At 61.0% G+C, this 27,275-nt stretch overlaps 1 protein-coding gene across 1 annotated transcript; it reads left to right on the forward strand.

The window, feature by feature from the left end:
• Positions 1-4,169: 4,169 nt before the first annotated feature.
• Positions 4,170-26,811, forward strand: LOC112989446 (sodium-coupled neutral amino acid transporter 3). Its single transcript, XM_026110609.2, has 16 exons — positions 4,170-4,368; positions 17,490-17,651; positions 18,059-18,143; positions 18,327-18,442; positions 20,112-20,185; positions 20,269-20,361; positions 20,484-20,565; positions 21,785-21,867; positions 22,094-22,152; positions 22,503-22,676; positions 22,847-22,926; positions 23,280-23,380; positions 23,538-23,662; positions 23,944-24,088; positions 24,573-24,676; positions 25,117-26,811. Exons 2-16 carry the CDS (start codon positions 17,542-17,544, stop codon positions 25,219-25,221), a joined length of 1,536 nt encoding a protein of 511 aa, XP_025966394.2. The 5' UTR covers positions 4,170-4,368; positions 17,490-17,541; the 3' UTR covers positions 25,222-26,811.
• The last annotated feature ends 464 nt before the right edge of the window (positions 26,812-27,275 follow it).

Genomic DNA, 27,275 nt, shown 5'->3' on the forward strand with positions numbered 1-27,275 from the left:
CTTCCTCCTGTCAGTGGCCTTCCCAGCCCATTTTGTGCCTGCCTGCCTTGCTTGGTCCCCAGTGCACCCTGCTCTGACAGCATGGCACCAGCGGTGGGGGCACAGCTGGTCCCCAGGGATGGAGGTGCAGCTGGTCTCTGGCGATGAGAATTTCAGAGGCTCTTGCAGGGCGCTGCAGCAGCATCTATCCTGGTACCAGGGACAAGAGAGACCCGCTGATGTGTTCCCAGCAAGGACAAGCACCAGGAGGTTTTGTGCTCAAGAGGACATGGGGGAAAGCTTTGCTGGGCTGCAGATACAACCATTATCTCCACCATGTGTTTGTGCAGTCTCCAGTTTCAGCCCTGGGAACGACGGACAGCAGCAAGCAGCAATTGCAGAGACAGGCTGGGCTCGGGTGAGGAAACCAAGTGTGACAAAGGAATGTGCCCTGGCCAGCACACAGCCCCCGGCAGCAAACAGAGCTGCCAGCTTGCAATGCCCTGTCCTTCATGGCTGAGGATGTTCAGATCTGCAGAGATACCCCATCCTGGCCTGCCTTGTCCTGTGCCAAGCAGGAGCAGCTCTCTAGGGCAAGGGGTTTTATGGGCTCACTTTAATCTGCTCAATCTCAGAGCAAGGCCGAATGATAAAAAAAAGTGACACTTTCTGCTGGGGGAATTGGTGAAAAGGCAAGCAGCAAGGAGGTTGGCTGCAGGTGAGGACTGGAGCGAGCTGGTGCACAGGGCATCCGTGCCAGCCGTGGACCCGGTTCTCACCCTCCCCTCCCCGACATGGCACCGCCTCCATCTGCAGGGCGGGATGCTGCAAGCGGGACATACCACGCTCCCCTAAAGGGCTCCTCACATCCGGGAATCCAGTGTCAAACTTTCCAGCCAGCTGCAGAAAACCACACGGCTGCGATTTCACAACTCACTGGAGCCCAGGCACAGGCCTGACACCCCAAGAGCCGGCGGGGGCAGATGGTGGGGAAGGGGGTCGTGGAGCTGCAAATTGCCCTGGGCTGCACCAGAGGAGCCATGGGCTGCTTGTACTGTCAACTTGGCGCTCTGAGGGCCGTGAGGAGGATTTTCCAGCACTGGAGGAATAGCGTCTCTCTCTCCCAGGCGGCTCTGGCTGCAGCAGTTTCCTGCCTGCTGTGCACATCATGGAGGAGGCCGTGGCAAGGAGCAAGGGGAGCAGCCCATGTGCAAGACACCCGCAGCTCCCATCCTGCATGACCAGCACAGCCCTGGGTCCTGCTGCGAGGCACCGGAGCTGCCATGTAGGGCCCAGGACACCTCTGGTGGGGGGCAGCTGGAGAGGGACTGTGGTGTGGGTGCTGGTCCCAGGTGCTGGCTGCAGGGGTACAGGGACCCCCTGGGATGGGCTCCAGCCCCATGGGCTGTGAGCGGTGGCTGTGTGGTGCAGCATGCCAGGGCCCAGCCCCAGGTACATTCAATCAGTCATTCTCTGCCTTCTCCTTTCCTTCTCACTGCCTTGATTTTCCACAAAATTTCAGATGGGCAGTGTTTGCCCAGCTGGAAAGGAGGAAAGATGGAGAAGCATATTAAACACCAGAGGAGAAGGGAAGGGATGATGTAAAAGGAGCATCACTTCATTTTTACCAAAAGGAGAGAGGGAGTGGGTGGGATTTGGAAGCTGGAGAGAATTGGGTAGAGTTACCAGCTACTAGGCTGCAAACATTTGCCCCATGAACGGGCAAGCCCCACGTGCCAGCTTCCCATCTTGCCCACCCTCTGCATGCATGACACCCCAGCGCATCAGCGCCGAGCTCAGCCCACAGCCAACCATGTGGCCCGTGTCTCCTGGTGGGTGTACTGCGGGCATCACAGGGCCGCACTGCCATGTCGCGTGTCTCCAGCTCCAGCCGCGTCTACTGTATTTGCTTACTGGGTGGCTGCTCTCAGCCTCTTTTTACAACATCCGGCCAGGATGTGTTGCCACCTTTTCCCAGGAAGTCTCGGAAACGGTGCCACGTGGCTTGCTGGCGCCCGCTCTCGCCGGGGCGGGGAAGGGGTAAGCTGCGCGTGGGTGCTGGGCTGATGGATTTAGCTGAGTGCAGCCATGCCCATGGCTCTGGGTGTCTCTGCAACCTGCCCCCTCCCCCCCATGCTGCCAAACCTGGCTGCCTCCAGTCCTCCAGCATTCCAGCCAGCACTAGTTCAGCACTTACGCATGATGCTGTTATTAGAAATTAGTTAATGGATGTCTCCAGCCAAACGAGAACAGTAGTAACAGGAGCCGCACTATTGTTGGGCGCAAGTGAGCACAAGGGCAGGACCTGCCTTGGCAGCTCCTGAATATTTAACATCCTACTACACCCAGGCGAGAGAGTGCTGCTGCCCCCTGCTCTTTGGTGGGGGTGATGGGAGGTTTTTCTCCTTCCAACCAGACTCCAACTTTCTCAGCCAGTCAGTTAGAGTGTTTCCATCCCAGCCTGCCTGCCCTTCTCTGCCGAGGAGCTTCGCAAGGATTTATTAAAGATATGTTTAACACAAATAAAGCATCCCAGCAATGCTCAGCGCTGTCCTGCCAATGTGCCACAGGAGTAGCAAATGCCTGGTCTCTCCCACATGCTGGGTTTCCTACTTGGCCCTGCCCCATGTGGGGCTGGGGGCCGAGCAGGCAGGCAGACCTGGCAGAAGTCAGAAGGGGAGAGAGATGCACAACCATTGGGTTAGGGACAGGGCACAGGGGACAGTATCCAGTGCTCTGTGCTGGGATCAGGGGGTGAGTTTTGGGGGAGTGACATGGTGACTCATTGGTGAGGATGTGAAGTCAGAGGCATTTAGGGATGAATCCCAAAAGAAAATCAACCCCTTGGCTCTGATGGTGAAGGGCCTGCCATTATGCCATTTAAAGCCCCACCTTGGTGCAGTGTAGACCCAGCTATTTTTCCTCCTAAACCCCATCTCCAGGCAGGGTTGGAGGAGTAACAGTCTCCCTTGTGCTTGCAGCGAAGGCAGGATGGCTACATGCCCTTGCCGCGACAGGGCCTACCTCTAGGATGGAGGTGGCTCGCATGTGACAGCCCCTTAGGAGAAAGACAGGAGATTTGCAAAATAATTGCTGTTGTCTTGCCAAGAACTGCTGGTGAGGACCACCTTCATCCTCCCTGGCCAAAACTCATCCTTGGCCATAGGGTCCTGGCACAGTGGGGCACAGTGCACTGGGAAGATGTCTGGGGTTTCCTGGGGTTTAGTACACCTGGAGTGTAAGCAGGCAAAGATTTGTTGGGTTTTACACCTTCTCCAGTGCTTGGGACCATCACTCTAGAAACCGCAGCTGGCTGACCCCAGAGCTCCTGGCTAAAGAGCTCTTCCTTCAATGTGCTGCAATGCTCTTTAGAGAAACAGATGGAAATTTCCCCTTTGGGGCACCTTCTTAGGGACAGAGCTAAAAATTTTGACTGACACTTCCATGAAAAAACAGTTGGGGCAAGTATGTCAGCTCAAGTGGGGTGGTCACACAGAGACCAGAGGGAGAGACTGGAGTCTCTGTGACACTCCTGGTCATTTCGGGATGGACAAGCTCCCACCCTACTAATTGGCTTCTTCTGTAACGAGGTGCCAGGGAGGCTGCTGTTCAGGACTAACTGCATCCTGCTGGCGACAACGGCCAGGCGGGCTGGGCCTGGGGGGAGCTGGCATCTCCTCCAGCGCCTGTGGGCTGGGCAGCAGAGGTGGGCTATTTAACACCTGGGGAAACAGCTTGATTTTTTTAGGCTGTGGAGACAGTCCGGCCCCAGTGTGGTCAGGGAGCTGCAGGAAAAGATATTCCCTCACTTCTGGGTGAGCTGGGCCTCCTCTACCCCTTCCCCTTACTAGGTTTATTTACCCAGAGAAATGCAGTGTGCGAGCTTGACATCCGCTATATTTAGACATTCAAGTTAGATTAGAACAACTGAAATAGCCCCGTGGCTTTTAATGCTGCTGACTTTTAATAACCTCGGAAAGAGCAGTGCCTAGAAAGCTTGGGGCTGCCGAGGGTGGCGATGTCGGCCGGGAGCTCTCCCCCCTCCACAGCCCCGCAGCCGTGGCGCTCTGCTGTCCCCGGCAGCCAGCTTGGCCATGCAGGGCCAGGGCTGAAGGCTGCGTGTGCATGCACACGCCTCCCCCTCGGCCGTGGGCCTTTCCAGCAGCTTGCACTGACGCGGCCCCGGCCGCCACGGAGATTGGGAGCCGTGACTGGGGGCGGGTCTGGGCTCCAGTTTAATCTCCGACTCCATTGGGATTACAGCCGAAGGATACTCTAATCTGCAGGGTTGCTCAGCACACAGCGAGGGACTGCGGGGCTGGCAACTTTGGGCTGCTTGCCCCAGCCCAAAGCAGAGGCGTCAGCCGGAGAGGGGGGACAGGCAAGCAGGTAAGCCCCGTCGGCTGTCCCAGTCTCCTCTTGGGAGCATCTGCAGACACTCCTGTATTTTTTTCTCACCCTCTGGGAAACTCCACACGGGCGTGACGGGATTTAAGGCTGCCGACAGTTTGGATTGCTAGCCCTCCCTGTTTTCCCTGCGAAGCCGAGGCTGGGCTAATCCCTCCTGATCCGTTTCCGTTCTTCCCCCAACCTGCCCTGCACTGAGTGCTGACTCCTCTCCCGCTTGGTGCCCTATGTAAGTCAGCACAGAAAAAAGCTGGAAAGCTTTTGAGGTCTGTGTAGGCTCTGGGGGCTGTATGCAGCACTCTGTGCTACCAGGGCTCCCTACTTTCCCTGTTACTGTTTGCTTTCTCCTCCCCTCACTTAGAAACTCTTCTTTTCAGCTGCCCCCCTCAGTTGTCAGACTTGGGAATCTCGGAGCAGGACAAAACGTTTTGGTTGCAAGCTGCAGCTGTCTTGCAAAAACCTGCCCGTGCAGTGCACGCTGCCGTGGTGCCGGGAGCCGTGCCGGAGCGGGGCCGTGGACAGGCTGTCACAGGCAGGGCCACCCCATGAAGCGGCAGCTTGCAGGTGGCAGAGCCAGAGCTTGGGGGCTGTTTGCTTTGCTTTCTTCTTCCACTTTCCTCTCCACTGGCTGAAACCCTCCCACAATGTATAAAAATCCTGTGAATGCTCATAAAAAGGCAGAGCCCTGCCTTGCCGTATTGGAACCCTAATGCATGGCCAAAACTGTTGCCTTCAGTGGCAGCATGGTGACCAGAGCAGGGGTCTGCACAGCAGCCTCAGCGTTATTGGCCGCTTTGCTAATAATAATAACCCCCAAAAGCCCTTTTTCCACTTTAATTTTTAATTGGCCGTGAGAACAACATATGTTTCTTAGGGCTGGAAACTGTCGCAGCTGGGATCAGATGTCAGGGTGTTGCGGCAGGGGCGAGAACCCGTGTTTGGCAGTGGCACGGCAGGGGAGAGTGGCTGCAGTCAGGGCAGCAGGCAGCTCTGGGCTGCTGTGCTGAGGGTGCCAGGCTGGCCGCTTCACTGCACTGGGTGCTGCTGTGGGGCTAGGGGAGCAGGCCAGACATGCGTGTATTTGCATCCCCCTGGCCAGGATATTTATAGAGCCTGGCTGCTTGGGAAGGCATCACAGAGGTGCAGAAAGGCGTGCGGTACATCGTGTTCCCCGCCAGCCACACACTCCCCATGCCAGCCGGCAAAGGGGGCTGCTCTGCCCAGCCCCCTCCAGAGCCGTTCACACAGGCGAGCCTGGCTTATCCCTTCGACAGGGGACTTGTCACTTTGGAAGCATCCAACAGGAAAGAAAACTTTCCCGAGAGCAGAGATGTGCTGGGAAACTGAGGCACTCGGGGCACTGCCTGGGGGTGCTAGCGTCAGGGCCCCTGCTCCATCTGTTCCCATGCAGCTTGCTCTGCGATAGGACAGTTTTGTCTGAGCCTCAGGCGGCCGCAGGACTTCACCAGGTCCCAGCACGTGGGAGAGAGAGGAGGTTGCTGGGGTACGGGTGCAGCCGGGCGAGGGGCGCAGGGCTTGCCGGCCAGCCGGGGCTGAGCCCAGGCTGGCTGTGGAGGGCACAGCTGTGCCGAGCTGCTGTGGAGGAGATGGGAATTTTCCATTGGTGTTTGGATCAGGCCCAAGCTGAGTGGTTAGATCTGCCCGGTCCCTGCTGGCTGTGGGCTACATGCTTTCACCCCCAGAGTTCATGGGGGGTGGGGGGTGCAGAGAGAAAAGACACCGTCCCCCAGCAGGCTGCCCAGTCCCCTCGCTGCCCACCCTCTGAGGCAGCATCTGGAGGGAGCCCGGGCCCCCAGGGCCTGCCTGCCCTGAGCACCAGAGCCGGCTTGGCCAGCAGCTCGCTGCGTGGCTGCAGGCACGCTCGCTCCAGTGGCCAGGGATGCTCAGGGAGCCCTGGGCAGCCCAGGGCGGCATGGGGGTGCCGTTGCCGTGGGGGGCCTGGCCAAAGCACAAAGGGCCCCGCAGCGCCGGCCACGCTGCAGCTGTAATCACACGCCGTGGCTGTGGCCACAGCAAACAAACAGACACCGGCAGGACCTATTTTCCTTGGCGCGTTGGGACCAAGAGAAGGGCTGGGATCCCATGGGCTCCTCCGGAGACAGAGCCCTTGAGAAAACAGAGGCAAGGGCCTGAGCGAGTTAGGGGTGGGACAGGCCCCTGACGCGCCCCCGCCCTCCTCGTGGTGCGGGTCTCGGCCGCCGTGCACATCCCTGGCCACCGTGGGGCTGCTGACGCAGGTCTGGGGCCAGTTGGGTTCCCCATGCCAGCAGGGAGAGCTGGGCCGGTCCTCACGTCCTGTGGCTCGGGATCAGATGCCAGGGCAGCAGGACAGCCTAATGGTTAGAGCAGGCAGGACGAGGGCTGCAGTGGTCCCACGCGGGCTTGGGCAGTTTGTGTTCACGCCTATTCACCAACGTCACCCAGTCTGGATAAGGTGCTGTGCTCGGGGGTGTTAAGGTGGTGGAGGGAAACACGAGGATGCGGCTCAATCTGGGGACTCGTCCCCTCCTCGATGTCGCCAGTGTCATGGAGAGATGCTGGCCTGGAGAAATTCAGAGCCTTCATTTTTTAATGTTGAATTTCTGGTCTTGTCTCGCAATGTTGGATGTGCTTTAGGGAGCAAAACTCCTGACGAGTATCTTGCTTCAAAGGACAAGTGTGTCTCTGGAGGTGCAATGGAAAAGGTAAAACAGTTTGTTCAGGCATCAGCCGCCCATTTAAACCAAAAAGGGCCACCTTCCTGTCGAGATGGCCCTGTCTTCCTAAAGGGCAATCTGTTGGCTTTAAATGTCTAGTTTGGAGCCAGGTGAAATGCTTTGGTCTGAACTACGGTTTCATTCTGCCTCCCGCAGACCCATGCTGGGTGGCCCTGCCCCTTGTCCCCAGCTTGATGACACTTGGGGCTCAGGTGAGCAGCCAGGGTACTCGCAGTCCAGCCGCTGTGCCCTGCTGGAGCCTGGCATCTGGCTTCAGAGAGGCCCATCCCAGGTGGCGGAGATACAGGCTCCTCGGCAGGATAGTGCTGGCTGGCATAGGAAAGGAAAGCTGGGCTCACCCAGTCCCTATCCCTGTCCCTGCACCACCAGCTGCCCCTGCTCCCTGACCTTGTCCTTGCACAGTCCCGTGCCAGCTCATTGCCAGCCCTGCCACAGATTAAAAACCTTCCTACGACACCAGGTCACTTTAGCAGGAACCTGGGTGGTCTTGGCCCTGGGCACAGCTTCCTGTGCCCCTGGCTGGCTTCAGGGCTCTGCCTCAGTTTCCCCTTCACTCTGGTGGTGGGAATAATAGGCCAGGCTGGGGCAGTGCCAAGGCACCGGCAGCTTTTCAGCCATTCCTTCCTGGCTGTCCTCAATACTGGTTCTTGGACAAGCAAGGGTCTGAGCTGATGGTGGCAGAGGTAGAGAGGGAAAAGTGTCAACCAGCCTGGGCAATGCAGGGCAGGACAGGCACCCGGGACCAGCACCCACACTGCAGCCCTCTCCAGCTGCCCCCCACCAGAGGTGTCCTGGGCCCCACACAGCAGCTCCAGCCCCTCGCAGCAGGACCCAGGGCTGTGCTGGTCATGCAGGACGGGAGCTGAGGGTGGCTGACACACAGGCTGCTCCCCTTGCTTCTCAATGCAGCCTCCTCCACGGTGCGCACAGCAGGCAGGAAACCGCTGTGGCCGGAGCCGCCTGAGAGAGAGACACGCTGTTGCTTCAGCGCTGGAAAATCCTCCTCACGGCCTTCAGAGCGCCAAGTCGACAATGCAAGCAGCCCATGGCTCCTCTGGTGCAGTCCAGGGCAAACTGCAGTGACATTTGGCTCCACCACCCCCTTCTCTGTGGTGCCTTTCCCCTCTCCAGCGCACACTCAGCCCCCAGCACATCCAACAATCTGGGATGGAGCAGAGGGAGACAGCCACAGGCCAGCTCGGCTGCTGGACCGCTGGGGACGCGTCCCCACATAGGCGTGTTCAAGGAGCAGTGGGATCTCTCAGTCCACCATGACATCTTGCAGTGGCTCCTCCAGCTGCCCCACATGCAGCAGCATCCCCTGATTTGCAGCAGAACTGCAGGCTGGAGTGCCACTGTCCCTTGGCCTTGCCTAGAAGCAGGGTGCCAGCAAGGCATCACCTATGCCAAGCATTTGGTGTTGCTTGGACTTTCCATCCCCTGCTGCTGCCTCTCTGATGCTTTCTCTGCCGTCTTGGAAGAGGAGAGTCAGGATTCAGGCCACCTGCGGAGCAGCTTGCACCTCTGTCTCCCTCTGGTCCCTGATATTTTGGGTCCTCAGGGCAGAGCTGTGCTTTTGCTGCTGAACTGCAGCAGAGCCCCAAGGACAGTTGTGACATTTTATGTGTCTCCCTCTCCAACCACCACCGGAAAGTCTGGGAAGGGGATGACTGAGGCCAGCTCTCGCAGCATGCCACCTCCCTGGCCAGCCCCTCCACCCCCGCAAGCAGCCGCCCGAGAGTCCGTCGGCTCACTGGGCTGATGGAGGCTATTCCTTATTTGGGGAATTGTCTATGGCATCAGCAAGCTAACCTGACTCACCCTGCAGCTACGTGGGCTGGAGCGTGTGGCTGGGACCAGGCACCCTGGTCCCACTGGCAAAGGGCCGGCAGAGAGAGCAGAGCTTTCCATGGGCTGGGGAACAGTGAAGTGCAGGGAAGAGGGTCTCTGGGATTAGCCAGCCCATCTGGTAATCAGTGTGCAAATGGTGTGAGTGCTGCTAATTCAGAATGAACCCACCATTAAGCACAGCAATAGAGGCTTTACCAGCTTAGCAGCTCTCAGAGGAAAGACCCCAAGTTGGTGAAGCTCCCAGCACAGGGCGATGGGGTGAACCAGCCCTGCTCAGAGTGCTGCTGTTAAATCTAGCTTTTGGGTACCCTGTTCACAACCACTCGCAGCAGCGCTCAGCCTACAGACTTACTGAAAAGCTTTGGGAAATCTTTCCCCTCTCCTGCGCTGCCCCATGAGAGTCCAGCTGTGGGAAGCCAGGATATCCTCAGCAATGTGGGGGTCACACCAGCCATGGGTCAGCTGGGGGGGTTAAAGGTGCTCAGTGGGCTGCAGCCACCTGCTTCTCCAGCATGAAGAGGCTGCATGGTTTGGGAGACAACCCAGTCCACTGGTTCCTCTCACTAGGCAGCCAGAGGCCCGCCAGCACGTGCCCGCAGGGTCAGGAGTGGGAGCAAAGGGCGTCTGTGCAGGGGGACAGTCGCCATGGGTTTTTGGGTGCATCACCAGACTGCCGCGTGATTGCCTCCCTGCGCTTGCTCAGGGCCAGCGCGCCGTACCGTTTCATCCTGCACTTCCACCCCAGCCTGCCGGCTCTGACGTCTGTCTCCTTCCTCCTTGCGCTCCCTTTGAATCTCTCCCCCAAATGTGATCAAACCTCCCCAGCAGCTCCAAAGGCCGGACGGTAGCTGGGCCTGTTGGAAACATGCCTGTGGCTGGCTGCAGACAGGCAGCCTTCCCTCTGGCCACCAAGGCTCGGCACACATGTCAGCAAAGGCCCTGGGCTCTGTGCTGAAGAGCGCCTTGTCAGCAGTTCCCCAATAAGTCATCTGTGCAGAGCTCTGTTTGCTCGGACAGCGTGAGGCTTGCTGTGAGCTCGGGGTGACAGAGGCTGGTCCCGGGGTGCCTGTCGGCATGGGGAGCGAGTGGCTCACTTGCAAAATCAAAGCAGCTTTGAGGAAGGCTCTTCTGTATTCTGTATTCACAAATACTCTTCAGTATTTGTGGCCAGGTTTGCATTAGCTCCTAGCTGCTCTCAGTGTGAAATCAATTCTCTGGCTGATCTGCAAAACAGAAACACCTCCTTCCTGACAACATTGGTTTATACCATGCCTGAATTCTTCTGCTGGGGTTTGCAGCATTGCCAGAGCTGGCCCCTAAGCCGGCATGGCTGGGAAGGGCCCAAAGCTGCATCTCAGAGTCCAAGGAGCTATCCAGGACTGCTCAGGCAGGTGTCAGTGCCTTCAGGTGACAGGCAGCCTCGGGAACCCAGATGGCAGCTTTTACAGCTGTTTTCTCCTTTCTGTTATTGCTGATTCTCACTTAGGTCCAGGCCAGGGAAGGCTGGAGGGCATCACATGGCCAGGCTACCTCCAAGCCTGCAAGGCCTAGCCACGGTTCGGTATTCGTAGCTGAAACCTGAGGTTCTCCCGGGACTACATAAGCCCAGGAGCTGGTGCCATGAGGGGAAGGCACTCACTTTGCCTGCCTCATGCTCAAATCAGGAGCAGGGGGCCCAGGATGGCAGGGCCATCCAGCATGGCTATCTGGAGGGGCTCTCTGACACTATCTGCAGGAGCACTCCAGCAGGGCTATCTGGTGGGACCAGCCAGCAGGGCACTCTGCAGGTTACTCCCAGGCATCCCTCCCCAGGGTTGCCAGGGCCCCATGCATTCTGGGTGCTAGGTGCTGCCCAGAGCCCTCACCACAAAAGCCAGATGTGCAGCCGAGCCCCTGGGCAGACAGATTTATCTTTTCTGGGTGCTGAGTGCATGCTGATCTCAGGAGAGGCAGGATGATGGGACTCTCTGTTTAGGTAGGTGGGGGTAAATACTGTACATTCAGAAACAGATTTGGGGTGCTAATTTTAGGAAGCCAGGTCAGGAGGCAAAACACGTCTGTGTCTTTGCTTGTGTGGGGGGAGGGAAAGTCCTGCTTCAGCATGGTCAGGGCTGGCTCAGCTCCCAGCACCAGGGCTTGGTGGCCTAGCCTGGAGGAGAATTTGTTCCTAAAGGCGATGGGAGGGGTGAGGGGGTCTCTGCTCCCTGTGCCCAGCCTGCTGCTGTCAAACTCAGACAGGGAGATGATGCTCAGAGACTTCTGGGCTTCACAATGCCTCCCCATCTCTGCCCATGTGCCCGCACCCCCGTACCAGCAGTGGTCCAAGGGGCTGATACAGAGACCACAGTGCTGGACGTCACCCCTGAGCCCAGCAGCAATCCTGGGATTTGACCCAGAGATGCCCAGGCTGGTGGCCACCCCTGAGCCCAGCAGAAGCCTTGGAGTCTTTTCCAGAGACCCCCTGAGCTAGTGGTCACCCCTGAGCCCAACAGAGGTCCTGGGGTCTGACCCAGAGACCCCTGGGCTGGGGGCTGCTGGCAGTGGGGAGCCATGGCCTGGAGATTCCTGCCCATTAGCCCACACTGCCCATCTCTCCTGGAGGGCTGCTGGACTCCGTCATCATATCACCTCAGGGAACATGAAACCTCTGTCAACGCTGGGCTCCAGTGAAACCTGAACGGCCTCCAGGGCAGGCTGGCATGGGGGGGTCATTGCTGCCAGCCCCCAGCCCATGTAAGCTGCAGGGGCATACCTGGCTGTGAGCACGCAGCGCAGCAGCTGTGCCAGGCATCATGCTAAAGCCGGATTACCACCCGTAATAGTCCCGCTTCCTCAGCCCCAGCTGGGGCGGATTAGCAGGGATTCATTTGTGGAGAGAAAGGAGATGGGGGATTGAGTATCCCTCTCCACCATCCTGCAGAGGTCCCCAGCTCAGGCCAGTGTCTTCCCACCACCTTATGTAGAAATGTGGGGTTGTTGGTTGCTCTGGGACCCTCCGGTGCACACCGTGGGCCAGTGCACGTGCCGTCTGCTGGGGAGATGACTAGCCTTCACCATGGGCTGTGGGGACTCAAGGTGCATGTCGCACTCCAGGCTGATGCTGCTGGGGTAGGCAGAGCTGGTAGGCAGTGGCTGCCAGTTCCCCCACACTCACATGTCCTGTCCTCCCACTGGCACCAGCAGAAGTGAGGCACAGCTGTGGGATCTGTGAGTCCCCTGGGATCCCCCTCATGGGACCCATGAAAGCATCAACCATGAGATCCACAAAAGCATGCTGGGTTAGTGAGGTCTCTGTGACGGAGTGGAAGGCCCAGCGCTGAGCATCCTGGGGTAGTGTGGGTGCTGCCCCAACCCATCCAGGCAGTCCAGAGGCAGAGGGTGAGCAGCTGGCCCAGAATGGCCCATCTAGCCATAGGCCACTGGACTCTGCCAGTTGGGGCCAGATTCCTCCCTATGGCTCCTGGCACACAGCACAGCTCATCCCTGGCATCCTCAGAAGCTCCCGCAGGGATCTAGGGTTCATATGCTGTCGGCACTGTGCTGAGGAACCGGAATAGCACGGCACCTCCCAAGAGATAGGCTTTCCAGGGATGATATATGTCCTGCAGCTATACGTCAGCACTGTCAGGTCCTGGCCAAGCCTCCAGCTCTCTGGCATGGTGGAGCCCCGTCAGTCCTGTCTGAAATGCCCAGCTCAGATTGCAGACAGCTGCCAAGTGAAGTTACTCTGACCTGGAAACCCCCCCGAATGTCCCGCTCCAGGTTGTGCTTTGCTCTGAGCTGGGTTTTCTGCCTTTTAGATAAAGTCAGTCTGGAAGTGAGGTGTTCAGCAGAGATACAGCCTTTTCCAGGACCTAGATCCCCCATTGTGGTGCCCTGGCTGCCAGGGCAGCCTGGCTGCCAGCCTGCCGGTGCTGGGGCAAGCTCAGGACTGCATGCTGTCTGCCAGCAATGACTGAGAACGAGGGCTTTTCGGAGCAAGGCCTCCACACACACGTGTCTCTGTCCTAGCGAGGGAGGGCAGGGTTCTTTGCTGGCCAGGACACACCGTGCAAGACCACATGTAACCTCCTCTAGCACACAGATGCCTGGGCGGAGGTGAACAGCATGCCAGGCCAGTGGGAAGGACACGTGTGTGCCACTCTGTGCATACAGCTCAGTGTCTCCCATAGGAGGACCATGACACATCCCCAGCCCTGGGGAGGTTGCAGGATGGTGCTGAGCACCAGGCTGGGGCTCCAGGCACACAGGCTGGCTGCACCAGAGAGCTGGTGGGGTGGGCATCATCCCCACACTGCCCTGAGCAGGGCTATATGCAGTGTCACCAAGTACGGTGACACCAGGACGAGCCACCAGGTGAGCAAAGACTGAGCTCATGGAGTTTGGTTACAGCTAAATCCGCCAAGGCAAGTGTGAGATTTGGGCAGGATTGGGGTTATCACATGTCCTTGCTGTCCAGGCAGGATAGAGAGAGCCCGCTGGCTCTATAGCTGCGATCCACGTCTGGAAATCAGTGCAGCTGACTCAGCTCCAGCTCCAGAGAAGAGGCCATGGGTGGGTTTCTGTGCCCATGCCCATGCCCATGCCCTGCTCTGGGCAGGTGAGTGAGGGACAGAGGAGCTGGCAACCGGGGCTAGTCGTCAGCAGGAGGAGCATGCTGGGCCACACACAGATTACCCTGAGCACAGCCCTAAGCTGCATTTGGGGCCACCAGAGTGGGAAAGATGGGAGCATCTGCCTATCATGGTGTTGTGGCATGGCACTCCCAGGATGTGTTTGGGCTCTCCGGGTCAGGTGAGTCCCAGGAGCAGATGGCCTGGCATGCTCTGTGGTGCTGCTTGCAGTGGGCCTCACCACCAACGGTGGGCAGCAGCCATCGGGTCCTTCCCTGGAGCCTGTCACGGTGCTCAGAGTGGCCTTGGACCTGTGGCTAGATGGGCCTTTCTGGGCCGTCTGCTCATGAGGAGGGCAGTTGGTTTGCTGTTTTGGATTTGTTTACAGGCTGCTAGCTCCAGGGTGCCCACACACTTGCATCTCTGTGCCTGGGTGCGGGCAGCCCCAGCAGCCAGCGTGATGGGCAGAGGAGCAGATTCCAGCTGACAGCCTGCCGCTTGCACCACGGGAGCTTGCACAGCCCTGACGCACCACTCCAGCCCGTGGCCATGTCTCATCTCCTCTGCACGCAGCTCAGGCATAGGTGCCCAGGCCCAAACACGCTCACATGTGCCGGGGCGCAGAGCCCCAGCACGCACATGCAGGGTCAGACTTACCAGGGCTGCCTTTAACACCAAAATGCCACCCGCCCTGGCGCGGCGAGTCTCATGCTCCCCCCAAACCTGGAGAAGGCCACCCACCTTCCCGCACATGCGCAGGGCCGGGGGCCACCTGCCAGAGACAACCCACCGTGCAATCTATTTGCTGTTCTGTAGAGCCTTATCACAAGGCAAACAGTTCCCGTGATGGGCACGCTCTACCTGATCGAAGTGTCTCCTTTCCCTCCCCTTTCAGCTTGTATCTCACCACAATCCCCTTTTTCCCAGCTGCTGCAAAGAGACACTGCCGGCAGCACCGCTGACCTGACCGAGGGGCTGGCGACGCCATGCTGACAGCCCCAGGCCAGCTGCCAGGCAGGGAGCAAAGGTCCAGTCCTGCTGGAGCACCAGGCACTGAGCACGGGCCGGGGCTGTGCCAGCTCTGCGTGGCTGGAGAAAACATCTCCGGGCCTGATGCTAACTCTGTTGCATGTGAAATGAGCCTGTCTCACTTACTATTCTGAGAGGTGTTTGGGGGAGAAGCTGGTATTTCCTGAACCGCTCAGCAGAGGTATAATTATAACCTGGGAGAAGAAAGGGACTGCACAGGAGAGCACTGAACCTCTCCAGGGCCCGTGTGGCCTGAGCAAGCGTGGGAGAGGGAGACGTGGCAGCACCCGGGACTGCCTCCGAGCATAGCACCTTGGCCCAGCTGGGTGCCCTTGGCCCGGGCGACCACAGACGTGGGGCGACAGCACAGCCTCCTGTAGACTGGATGGGCAGAGTGCGTGTCTCCGCGGCTTTTTCTCTGGCCTAGCAGCAGAGCCCTTGTGGAAAGGCTGCCTTAAGGCAGCCTTGCAGCATGTGTGATTTTGGGGAAGGTGCTGAGGGCTCCACCACTGACCGCGATTGCGCCTGCCTCTTGGGAACAGCGTGAAGCGGGCGGCTGCATTCCTGCGAGGTTAGAGCCAGGAGGCTGCTGGGGACAGGAGCGTCAGGGCCGGGCCGAGCAGGGTGCCTTGCAGCCCCCTCTGAACCTGGCCGCTGGGAGCAGGGGGTGGTCACCAGCTGGCCAGGCCTCTGACAGGTTGTGTGATGCCCCTTTCGTGGCGGGGGATCTCTGAGGGATGGTGTTACGTGGCGGGCTCAGCCGGTTTTGGTGGTGCTGGGAACACGCAGAGTTAACAGCAGTATTTGGATGTGCTGGCAGGCTTGTTTGTGTCTGGATTTAGGCCCAGGCTGAGGCCTAGCAGGGGGGGATAAATCATCACCCAGTGGCCGCTCTGCGGTTCTTTCTCTTCCCCCGCACGGTGGAGTCCTCGCTAGGCTGGGGACAGGACGGCTGGCAGCAAGTCTCCTGGCATATACGTCAGCATCCTCTGTGCCTCAGTTTCCCCTCCCAGCGGGTGGTCTCCAGCCGCGCTCCCCCCCACTGCCCCGGGGCAGCCTGCCAGGGCTCAGCCCCATGGCGGCAGCCTTGCCAGCCCCTGCCGCAGCTCACCAGCAGCGGCGAGCCGGCCTGGGGCCTGGGATGACCCAGCCGCTGGCCACGCGGCAGCCTCTCACGCACGGCTGCGGGGGCACCACGCCGTGCAAAACATGGTGCAGGTTTAGCGAGGATAATAAAAACGCTCCTGATGCCTGGGGGAGGGTGTTGGCAAAGGGTCGCGGACAACAGCAGACCATAGAACATCCTCCTGTCACCTGGTGGAAAGCTGGGACACCCAGGTGACGGTGCAGACCTCTGGGTCCAGCAGCGATGAGAGCTGCATGCTCCCGTGAGCCGAGGGGCGCGGGCTGCGTCCTGGCTGGCCCCATCCTCGGGCCGTGCAACGCCTCTCAGTGCCACTGGGGCCCAACGGGTCTTGACACGGTGGCCGAGGCGGAAATGCCCCCACCAGGGCGGATCTCCTAAAGACGTCGCCCAACCCTGTCTCGGGTGAGGGAGCCAGCGGGAGACCTTGCTCCTCGGCTGCCAGCCTGCCCCAGAAAGCAGCACTGTGCCGTTTCCCAGCGGCGCGCGGGGAGGGCCGTGGGCTCGCACAGAGGCCGCTTTGTGCGGCTTGCCAAACCGTCCCGCGCTCGGCAGCCCGGCTGACTTCCCCTGCCAAGGACTTGTCTCCCGTCCCCGCGCTCTTTCCTGCTCCATTTGTCAGGCCCTGATGTGCACCCAAAACCCATCGCTTGGCACTGATGGCCGCGCTGGCCCTGGGCGACGGGACGTATTTTAGCCCTTTGTGCAGGGCAGCGCTGAGTCCTTTACATAAGCAGGGGGGTCTCTGAGCTCCCAGTTAACCCTCGCTTTTCTGCCCTGTCCCAAATTGCCCTACAAAGACCCTGCTCATCCTGCAAGCACTGTGCCCTTCGTGGGGTCTCTCCACCGGCAGCTCTCAGCACAGCCAGTACCGGTCTCCAGAGGAGAAACTGAGGCATGGAGAAAGGAGGCAAGTCTCTCTCCTCAGGCTAGGCAGAACCCTGAAAGCTGCTGAGAGGAGATACGCCCTCCCCCAGCTCTGCAGCTCCCATGTCCACACCACGAAGGAAGGAGCCATACTGGCCAAGGCCCGTGCCTCCGAATCCCTGGCTGTACAGGGGTGGCAGCCACACTGGCGGGGGGGGAAGGCACCAAAGGGCCACAAAGCATCACACTTGTCTCTGTGTGGCATCCACTACTGGCCACAGGGAGCCCTCACCCGCTCTGAAATGCACCCACCTCTGGGGTGGCACCCGCCTGCACTGGGACTGCCTGCGGTGGGCCAGGAGCAAGAAGCAGAGCCAAGCCCTACGGCCAGAGCTGCAAGGGAGATTTTAGGTAGGCCGAGTATCACTAGCTATGCTGGCACTGGGCCAGGGCTCTGCCAGGCTTGTGAGCCAGGAAAAGAGGCTCCAGGAGCTCAGCTGGCTCTGTGCCAGCTGCGGGCAGGGGAAGCAGAGCAGCCTTCCGGGGCCGGGCTGCGGGCAGCTTGTCATGCAAGACAAGGGTCCCTGCTAAGCTTCCGGGGACTTTCAAAGCTCCTGCATGCTCAGTGTGGCATTTTGTGCCCCAAAATTCTCTACCAAGTTTGTAAAAGGGGCAAATCCAGCCCTGGTGTTGCCCAGCTGAGCATCTCAGATGGATTCACATGCCTCTCCCTGCACTGTTGCTAGTATCAGTGTTAACCCAAACTCCAGCATCACTGGCTCACATGGGATCCACAAAACCTGTACTCAGGACCCCAGTCTTCCAGCCCAGAGTCTGACTCCATTTGCTCTTCTCTTCCAGAGCCTGAGGAGTCCTCAACAGCAAGCCCAGCATCGTCCCCGCCTGCCCCACCATGGATGCCACAGAGGTACCCATCCAGGCTGAGATGGTGGAGCTGGTGCCCAATGGGAAGCATGCTACAGCACTCAACACATCCACCGTCCCCTCACTGGCGGGTGACAGGTAGAGGCTTGGGGACAAGTGGCTTCCTCAGCTGGGCTGTGCAGCTTACCCTGCTCCTGGGGGCTGGGGTCCCGGACCTGTGCTCGGGGTGCTCTGGGTGCTCGGGGTGCTGTGCCCACTTCAGGGTGCCAGCGGTGTGCCCATGGGGCGATGGAGCAGGGCAGCTCTCCCCTCTGGGCTGTCACATCTGAGAAGCAGCCTGGACTCCTGTATGGGAAGCTAGGACCAGAGGTACAAAAAGGGGCTGGTGGCTCGCACTGGTCCCTGGCACAGCTCTGTTGTCCTGCGCTGATGTCTGCCTGGCGTCACTCCCTCTCGCAGTGCCCTCACCTGCGGAGAGGCCGTCATGGTCCTGCTCACTGCCCGGTTCTGCCTCGGGCTCACAGCTCCTCTTTCCTGTGCCACAGGTTTGATGAGAACCAGTCCAGCGTGGCAGAACTGGAGGAGTTTCTGCCCCACGGCGCTGAGAAGAAGCAGACACACTTCACGGACGTGAGTAGGGCACTGCAGGCACCTCTCATCTTGCCTGGTGCAGGGTCCGCAGCCAGATGGGGCTGTGCCAGTCGCAGCCAGTTAAAACGTGGCCCTATGGGGCTCAGCGTCTCACTGGTGGGTAGGTGGCTGGGGGCTATTTTCCAGTGTGACTGGTCCCTGTGTTGTGTCTCATGTGCACAGTTTGAAGGGAAGACGTCTTTCGGGATGTCCGTGTTCAATCTCAGCAACGCCATTATGGGCAGCGGGATCCTGGGGCTGGCGTATGCCATGGCCAACACAGGCATCATCCTCTTCCTGTAAGTGATGCTTTCAGGGCCGCATGGGGCACTGCTGGCGCCTGCTCACCCTCGCGGACTCAACAGCCAGCTGCCAGGCATCAGCGAGACCCGCTGTGGGCTACCCGCTGCCCAATTTACCTACCGGTGGCAATGGGGACATAGGACTCAAGCCCATGCTCCAAAGCTTGCCACACCACACTTTTCCCCAAGTTTACCCTCTCCCAGCTTTCCTGCCATCCGCAGCAGCTGAACTGTCCCAAACACTCCTCAGGGTGTCTACCAGGCAGTCTGAGGCCCTTTTGGGGCCAGCTGTATGGGGGTAGCTCGGATGGGGCCTTGCTGCTCTGCGTGGGGCAGTACAGGACCCCATGGCTCTCACCATAGGTTGAGACTTGGCATTGGCATGGGGGCCCGTGGCACTGCTGGGATGTATTGCTGCAGCTCCTGCTGCTGGCAATGGGGGTTGGCCTCACAGCGGTCCCTTGGGAGGGCTCCAGTGCCCGGCTGCCCCCTCCGTGGTGCCCCCTGCTTTGCTCCATTCCCATGCCCCTGCAGGGCATGTGTAGGTAGATAACCAGAAAAACCTCTCTGCTAGTCCCAGGCTCCTAAATCAGGTCATTGTACAAAAGGCAGCCCCCACCTTCTGTGTGGGCAGCTCCAGCACAGGCCTCTGGCTTTGCCAGCCTGTGCTGGTGACAGAGGCACTCCAGCCAGCCCAGGGTGCCAGCAAATATATTACACAAAGCTGTGTGCTTGCACCCCAAAGCTTTGGGGTACGGCTGTGTTCACACAGGCGAAAGGACATTGGCTCCAGCAGCATCAGACCCAATGACATGTGAAAGTGCCCATGGGAGAGCCAGGGGCAGGAGTGTGGGGCCTGTGGTAAGGTGTGGGGCACCGTGTGTGGGGACTCCAAGTGTGCAGGACTCCTCCAGGGGTGCTCGATTCCTCTTGCTATGGCTGTGAGTGCTAGGGAGGTGGGCAAAAGGGGTGCCTGGTGCCGCATGGGGTGGCAGGGGGTCTGGCATCCTGCCTGGGAGCCTCACTGCCTGAGCGATGCCCACTCTGCCAGCAGCGGTGGGTACACATGGGCACTGCTGGACACAGCTGCCTGGGGCCCGCATATCAGCATGATGAGCTGTCCCCACCTATAGTCTCCCCCACTCATGGTGTACCTTCATCCAGCCCCATGGCCCTTGGCCTTTCTGTCCCTGCACAGCTCTATGCCCTGGTGATGATGAAGAGGATCAATACTTGACCTCCCATGACCAGCTTTCTCCATGTGGCCAGAAAAATTAGGTTGCTGGCTCCCTTGGGCAGTGGGGACATGTACCCAGAGGGTCATGGCAGCCGTGGACACAGGCATGGGGTGCTCTGGGGCAAGACCATGGCCCATCCTCTCCGTGAGCACCCAGTGCTGACGTGAGAGGACAGACCTGGGCAGGTTGGCCAGCCAGGACAGCTCTGCAGGCAGGTGCAGGCAGGTGCAGGGCCCTGTCCCCATCCCTGCAGCAGCCAGAGCCTGCCTATGCTGCATTGTCCCATTTCTGGCCTGATCAGTGCATGGCACCAACGGTACATGTGGCGTGCCAGGAGCTGTACATGGCACACAGTGCCAGATGGCGTGGCACAGCCTGTCTTGTGCCCACTGCTGGGACCCACCTGTGATGGCACTCCCCTCTCCCAGCTTCCTCCTGACAGCTGTGGCCCTGCTCTCCAGCTACTCCATCCATCTACTGCTGAAATCCTCAGGCATCGTGGGTGAGTGCCAGATCTCCAGATGACGGGGTTGTGCTGTGGGTCCCTTCCCAGCCCTAACCCCTCTGCTCCTCTGCTGCCTGCAGGCATCCGCGCTTATGAACAGCTGGGCTACCGAGCCTTTGGCACACCAGGGAAGCTAGCCGCAGCCATTGCCATAACGCTGCAGAACATTGGAGGTGAGAACAGGGCAGGGCAGGCACAGGGATGGGTACCAGCGGGGCATGGGCATGCAGGGAGCGCTCAGGGCCTGCGGTGCCCTCGCCATACCAGCATGGCACAGTCTCGCTCTGCTCTGCAGCCATGTCCAGCTACCTGTACATCGTCAAATCCGAAGTGCCTCTTGTCATCCAGACATTCCTCAACCTGGAGGAGAAGACCACGTGAGTGTCTCCTACCCACCCCGCATCCTGCCCTGGCCATGTCCCCAAGCCTGGGCATCTCCCTGGGTTTCATACCCAGGCCTGGGCACCTGCCTGGCAGTGCTGTCAGGATGTTGGCCCCAGTCCTGTGCCCGGCCCCGGGGCAGCGCTGCCTGGCCACAAATAAAAGGGAGGAAATGGGTCATGGTCACGCCCAGCCTCTGCCCCTTGCCCTCCCAGGGTGACATGTCCTGGGTAAATTTGGCTGGAGCAGAAGTGTCAGCCAAGGGTCCCTTGGGATGGTGGGGGAGCTGGCAAAGGCCAGTGACCCTAATCAGCAGGGCTAGGACATATCAGGGGCTCTGGAATCAGTTCCTTGCAGTTCAGCCTCCAAATCTGCATGAGAGGCCTCTTCTCTCACCTCGCTGTGGGTGCTCTCCCTGGCCCAGTTCCTCCATGCCGTGTCCCCTCACCCCAGCAGGCACCATGGATTTGTCTCCAGCTGGGCAGCCCATGACAGGGATTTAGTGGCATTAAGCCACTACTATTTTTGATGACTGTCAATGCTGAATAAGCCCCCAGGCAGGATTAAACCGGAGTGAACTTCCAATCCCTGCTCCTCGCTTCCCCTTGGGATAAACCTTTCCTCCTTGAGCAGAGCCTACTGCTTGCCTACCTGGCTCTGGTACTACAGGGTTCTGGGTATGGAAAGGGGGCTCTCCCTGGAAATGAGCACCCTTCACCCCCTCTGCACCTGCATCCCCATGCTGGCATTGCAGGGGGACTGAGGAAGGAGAGAGTAGAACAGACACCAGGCAGAGATGCCACTGGTGCTGGGGAGGAACTCTGGGGACCCTGAGGGATGTGCAGAGCGGGTCTGGGGATCAGCCCCTTTTCTCAACCACACATCCCAGGCACCCAGGCATACCAGCCTCAGGGGTTCCTGGGGATGCCAGCTTGGAGGTCCCTAGGGTTGCCAGCTCAGGGGTCCTCAGGGTTACCAGCCTCAGGGGTCCCAAGGGATGTCAGCCTGAGGGGTCCCTGGGGATGCCAACTTAGGGATCCCCGGAAACGCAAGCCTCTGGGACCCCCAGGGATGCTACCTCAGGCATCTCCCCAGGGACGGCAGACGCTGGTCCCCGAAGCTCGCAGGGCTCCCCGGCACCACACGGGGACATTCCCTGCGCCCCCACGCCCCTGGCAAAGTGGGGCTGTGAGCAGGCCTCTTCTCCGCTTCCAGGGACTGGTACGTGAACGGCAACTATCTGGTGATCCTGGTTTCCATCATCGTTATCCTGCCCCTGGCCCTCATGAAGCAGCTCGGTAAGTCAGGGTGCCGAGGGGTTTTGGGCGCAGAGCCCACGGGTGCCGAGCACGGCACCCTGCCCGGCCCCGCGGGGCCCCGCTCCTGGAGAGCTGCAGCTGTGCCAAGGGCGATGGTGCCCCACTGTGGCAGGCAGCAGCAGGTGCGGGAGGGGTGGGGGCAGGTGGGGGCCCGGCCAGCTTGGGGGCCCTGCCCTTGCCCACCGGTGCTCTCCTCTCTCCCCAGGCTACCTGGGCTATGCCAGCGGCTTCTCCCTCAGCTGCATGGTCTTCTTCCTCATCTCGGTGAGTGCAGGGGACGTGGCCCTGGGACGTGCCGGCGTCTCGGGCCACAAAGCACCCCTTCCCGCTGCCGGGCCGGGCATCCCCTGTGCCCGCACTGGATCCCCGACTCGTCTGGAGCGTGACCACGCTCTCATGAGCATCCCTGCTGCCTGCGCTCACAGGGGCAGGGTACGGGGCAAGCCTCACCGTGGGGGACCCACATCCAGGCAGCCCCAAAAGCACGGGGGGGCTGTTGGCACCCCATGGAGGGGACATCACCAGTCAGGTGCAGTGCAGGTGGTGCTGGTGACCCCCAGCTCGGGTGGCTGTTGCTGGGGGGAGCATCACTGGGCTCTGACCATCCCCCCCAGGTCATCTACAAGAAGTTTCAGATCCCCTGTCCTCTCCCCGCGCAAGACGTGAACAGCACAGGCAGCCACAACTACACTCTGGGCAGCACCAGCAACTACCAGAACGGCTACACCGTCCTCCAGGCCCCCGATGAGGGCACTTGCTCCCCCAGGTTCTTCACCCTCAACTCCCAGGTAGGGCCCTGGTGCAAGGCCAAGGACCAAGGTGGGCTGCACCTCCGGGTTTGCAAGAAAACTCCCTGGCTATGGGCCACCCCAGCCCTCTTCCTGTCAGCCCCGGAGAGCTCTTGGCACCTGCAAGTGGTCCCAAGCCATTGGTGCTCAGCCACCTGCCTCTCTTGCAGACTGCGTACACCATCCCCATCATGGCCTTCGCCTTCGTGTGCCACCCTGAGGTCCTGCCCATCTACACTGAGCTGAAGAAGTGAGTGCCAGGGAGGGGCTTGGGGCTGGGGTGCCTGTGGGGAGTGAGTGGGGCCTCATCCTGCTCGCAGGGAAAGGCAGCAGGCAGATGTTCTGTCACTGCCGGGGCACGGGACCTGCACCGGGGTGCTCTAGTGCCTGGGGGTAGTGGGTGATCCTGCGCAGGGCTGTTCGTCCTCCCTGCAGCCAGCATCACCCCTCCGGGCCAGGCAGCCTCAGCCCAGCCAAGCTGGCTCAGGAGCTTTGCCTACGGCACAGCCCTGGCCAAGCAGGCATCCAGCTTTCGGGCCTGGCCCCGGGGGCTGCCAAGTCCACAAGGTGCAGGTGACGGACTAACACCACTGGCCCCCACAGCCCCTCCAAGAAGAAGATGCAGTGCATTTCCAACATCTCCATCACAGTCATGTACCTGATGTACTTCCTGGCTGCACTCTTCGGCTACCTCACTTTCTACGGTAAGCGCTGGGAGCAGTGCAGAGGACCCGCCTGTCCCAGGTGATGTCCCAGGGACAATGCTGGCCTCCTGCCTGTTCCTGTGGGCAGGCCCTGGCATGCAGCAGGCCAGGGCAGTGTGGCAGGTCTGACCCCACACCTCTGTGCTGGTGCCCACAGGCCGCGTGGAGTCGGAGCTGCTGCACACATACAACAATGTGGACCCCTTCGACGTGCTGATCCTGTGCGTGAGGGTGGCTGTGCTGACGGCCGTGACACTCACTGTCCCCATTGTCCTCTTCCCGGTGAGTGTTTCCTGGGGATGCTAGGCAGCACCACCACAGCCACGGGCAACCACACGGCCACCCATGGGCCTTCGCAGGGCCTCAGCACTCAGGAGACCCCCGGAGACAGGAAACTGAGGCAGGCGGCAAGGGCTCCGCAGGACGGCTCTGGGCAGGCTGAACAGTTTGCAGAAGCAGCTACGCCCAGGATGCCTGGAGCCTGGGCTGAGCTGGGGCCAGGGGACCTGGAGTGGGTCCCTGGTGCCCGGGATGGTGTGTGATGCTCCTGTCCCCATGCCCAGGTGCGCCGGGCCATCCAGCAGATGCTGTTCCAAGGCAAGGACTTCAGCTGGGTCCGTCACATTATCATCGCTCTGGTCCTGCTGACCTTCATCAACCTGCTGGTCATCTTTGCCCCTTCCATCCTTGGCATCTTCGGCCTGATCGGTGAGGGGAAGTCCCCACTCCTGCCCCCATGAGGGCACTGGCCCCGGGCACAGCAGCTCCTGCCCATGCCCCCAAGGCGCTGCCTTCTGGGCTTGTGTTGGGGGTCAACAGCAGGCAGGGGTAGGAGTGTTGGGTACTGTCCTTCCCATGCTGCCCCGTGCCTCAGTTTCCCCTTCTCACCATACCAGCTGTAGAAGGTGTGTGGGGCCCTGGCCATGGGTCTGTGTGGCCCGCCAGGCTCATTACTCTGCCAGAAGCACCCTAACATCCCTGTCACAACGCCCAGGCCTGAGGGCCCTTTCCCCGGTGGGAGGCGGGGGGGGGGGGGACACCTGGGGCTGGGGCCAGGACAGCACATCCCCGGGTTTCCAGAAGGCCACGCCAGATCTGGGGGGAGAGGGCAGGACCTGGCCCAGCAGCACGGTTGGCTGCGCTCAGCCAAGGGGCCGGGGCCTGCTGCCCGCTCTATCCCTGTCTGCTCCAGGTGCCACGTCCGCTCCCTGTCTCATCTTCATCTTCCCCGCCATCTTCTACATGCGCATCATGCCCAAGGACAAGGAGCCACTGCGCTCCCCTCCCAAGATCCTGGTGAGCGCTGGTCACCTGCTGAAAAGACATAGGGATGGGATGGGGTGGGGTGTGGTGTCCCCTGGGCTGGGCTGGGCATGAGCCCTGGCCCCTTGGGGACTGTCCACACTGCAGTGCCAGGCACCAGGGATGGCTCCTGGGCTCCCTGGGGGTTAGTGGGGATGCTGGCACTGGGTGGCTTGCCAGGGGAAAGCCGGCATGGACAGGGCTGGGCTCTCCCTGGTCCCTGCTTGGGTGGCAGACACTGCCAGGACTCCTGGGTTCCCTTCCTGGCTCTGCCACCACCCTGTTACCCCTGCGCTGGGGATGCCATGAGTCACGGCAGGGCTGGAGATGGATCCAGGCATCCTGGCTCTCCTGCTTGATGCAGCTGGGAGGGCCATGGCACCGCAGGTTGGGCTGAGCCAGCTCCCGGCTGACCCCCGCTCTGTCCCCCACAGGCAGCCTGCTTCGCCCTCCTTGGAGTGCTCTTCATGATCATGAGCTTGAGCTTCATCATCATCGACTGGGCCACAGGGGGTGGGAAGAGCGGTGGCAGCCACTAGTTGTCACTGGGGGCCCAGATCAAGCTGCCCCCACACCGGTGCCCCGGGGAGAGCCGGCCCTGGGGACAGCCCCCGGCCCTGCCGCTTGGACTGTACCACAACCCCCGCGCTGCCCACCAGGCACACCCAGTGCCCTCCGCCTGCGCTGCCCGTCCTTGCCCATCAGGGAAGGGGCCCCGCGTGGCCGCACGCTCACAGCGGGGGACAGAGACCTGCCCCGCGTGGGGGCCCATGGCCTGTGCCAGGGAGTGGGGTGAGCCCAGGGCCGTGTGTCTAGTGCTGTGCCCACACCTCTGGTGTGTCCCCTCCTGCCGGGCGCCTCAGTTTCCCCATCTGGAAAATGGGGAGAACATTTCCCTACCTCACCGGAACTGGCTGTGAGCTGGACCCCGTCTCTGCACAGAGCATCCAGCCACCGGCAGCAGGCACTGCCAAGCGCATGTCATGGGGGGCGGGGGGAGGGGGCAAGCAGCACCTCCCAAATGCCAGTGAGAGCTCTGACAACCAGCGTCTGCAGGGTCATGTCTGGGGGACCAGCACTCCCCGGGCGGGGAGCTGGGCCCCCAGCAGGGCTCCCGGGGGGCACCGCGCTGCCCTCTCCCCCTGCTGCCCCAGGGACACTCAGCTCCCCCCCCCGCCCTGTCTCTCGGGGGCACCCTGGTCCCTGTGTGAACGCGGAAACGCAGCCCTGCCATCGAGGCCGCACGGGAGCCGGTGCCAGGGCCGCCGCGGTGCCCAGTATGCTGCTATCGACGTCGCTGGGCAGTTGTCGGCCAGCAGCCGCGTCCCGGGGACTATTCCCAGGGTCCCAAGGACCATTCTGGCTGCCCGAGCCCCCCCGAGGGGTAGCACACGCTCGGGGCCAGCTCCCGGCCCAGGCAGACAGGGGAGGCTTTGGAGCGCCCCTCCTTGATGCCCGCTGGTGCCTGGAGCCCAGATGCTAGGGTGACGGGCACGCACCCACTCCACGCAGTGCTGGTGGGGCGCTGCTGCCCGGCCTGTGCCCAGGGCCAGCACCCAGGGCCCTGCACTCCTCTTCCACCTGGTCCTGCCGTGGGGCTTCTGCAAGCCATGCCAAAACCCGAGAGCAGCTCTCCTGCCCTCCCTCCGCGCCTTCCTGCCTGCTGCCTGCTGCCTCCTCCAGGGGTGGGCGGCAGTGAAACGGGGTGGGGGGGGAGGGAAGGGGCTGGCGAGGGCAGACAGTGCCCGGGGGCTTTTCTGCAGCGCTGAGATTGCAGAGGGGGGAGCGGGGCTGGCAGCTCCACAGGCAATTGCGCTCAGTAAGAGAAGTATTTTTTTATCGGGGTGGTGGAGGCTGGGATGCTTTTTATAAATACTGTACATAGGAGTAGCTCTTTCGGGACGCGTCGCGTTGCTCGCGGTAGCTCTGTATAGTGTATATACCTGCCCAAGGCAGCGGGTGGGGGAGCCGACCCCAGCTGTGGGGAGCCCGCCCGAGCGCCCGGCCCGGCCCTGCATGGCACCGGGGTGGCCACACTTTTAAATTATACGTGCAAATGAGAACTGTGCTGGAGAGGAGTCCAGCCACCGACACTGTTGGCAATAACAATAAAGACAATGTGAAGCCTGCCCGGATCTGGGGCGTTGCTGGGCCAGGAGAGGAGCCGGCCCCGGCCAGCACAGACACCTGCTCCCCTGGGCACAGCGCGGCTCCGGGGTGCCCGACCACAGGGGCAGCGGGGCCACAGGGACCTGGGGGGGCTTGTGCAGTGGGCGAGAGCCCCAGGGCTGGGCACAGGGTGCGCGGGGCTCCCAGCCCTGGGCCACATAGGGCAGCTTGGGCAACCCTGGGCGCCTGGGAGCCCGGGACCCCCGCAAACAGCACCCTGCTCACGGCGCAGCCCCCGGCCAGGCCACCCTGCCACGGGCAGGGGGGTCCTGCAGCCGAGGCCGGGGGCCCTGCGGGCGCCTGCCGGACCCCTTCCCAGGCCCAGAGCCCCGATGCCCCGGCCTCTCTCCCCCTCCGCAGGCATCCATTGCTGCCTTCATCCCACTGGCACCCAGGCCCTATTCGACGCCCGGGACACTGGGCC

The sequence above is a fragment of the Dromaius novaehollandiae genome, chromosome 12 (assembly GCF_036370855.1).
Source record: "Dromaius novaehollandiae isolate bDroNov1 chromosome 12, bDroNov1.hap1, whole genome shotgun sequence".
Lineage (NCBI taxonomy): Eukaryota > Metazoa > Chordata > Aves > Casuariiformes > Dromaiidae > Dromaius > Dromaius novaehollandiae.

What these genes read in the sequence shown, in the direction of transcription:
- LOC112989446 (XM_026110609.2), top strand. Translation starts at nt 17,542, where the DNA reads ATGGATGCCACAGAGGTACCCATCCAGGCTGAGATGGTGGAGCTGGTG. An exon ending in GAAATCCTCAGGCATCGTGG is followed by an intron (nt 20,186 to 20,268) that starts GTGAGTGCCAGA and finishes TGCTGCCTGCAG; the next exon opens with GCATCCGCGCTTATGAACAG. An exon ending in TGGCATCTTCGGCCTGATCG is followed by an intron (nt 24,089 to 24,572) that starts GTGAGGGGAAGT and finishes TGTCTGCTCCAG; the next exon opens with GTGCCACGTCCGCTCCCTGT.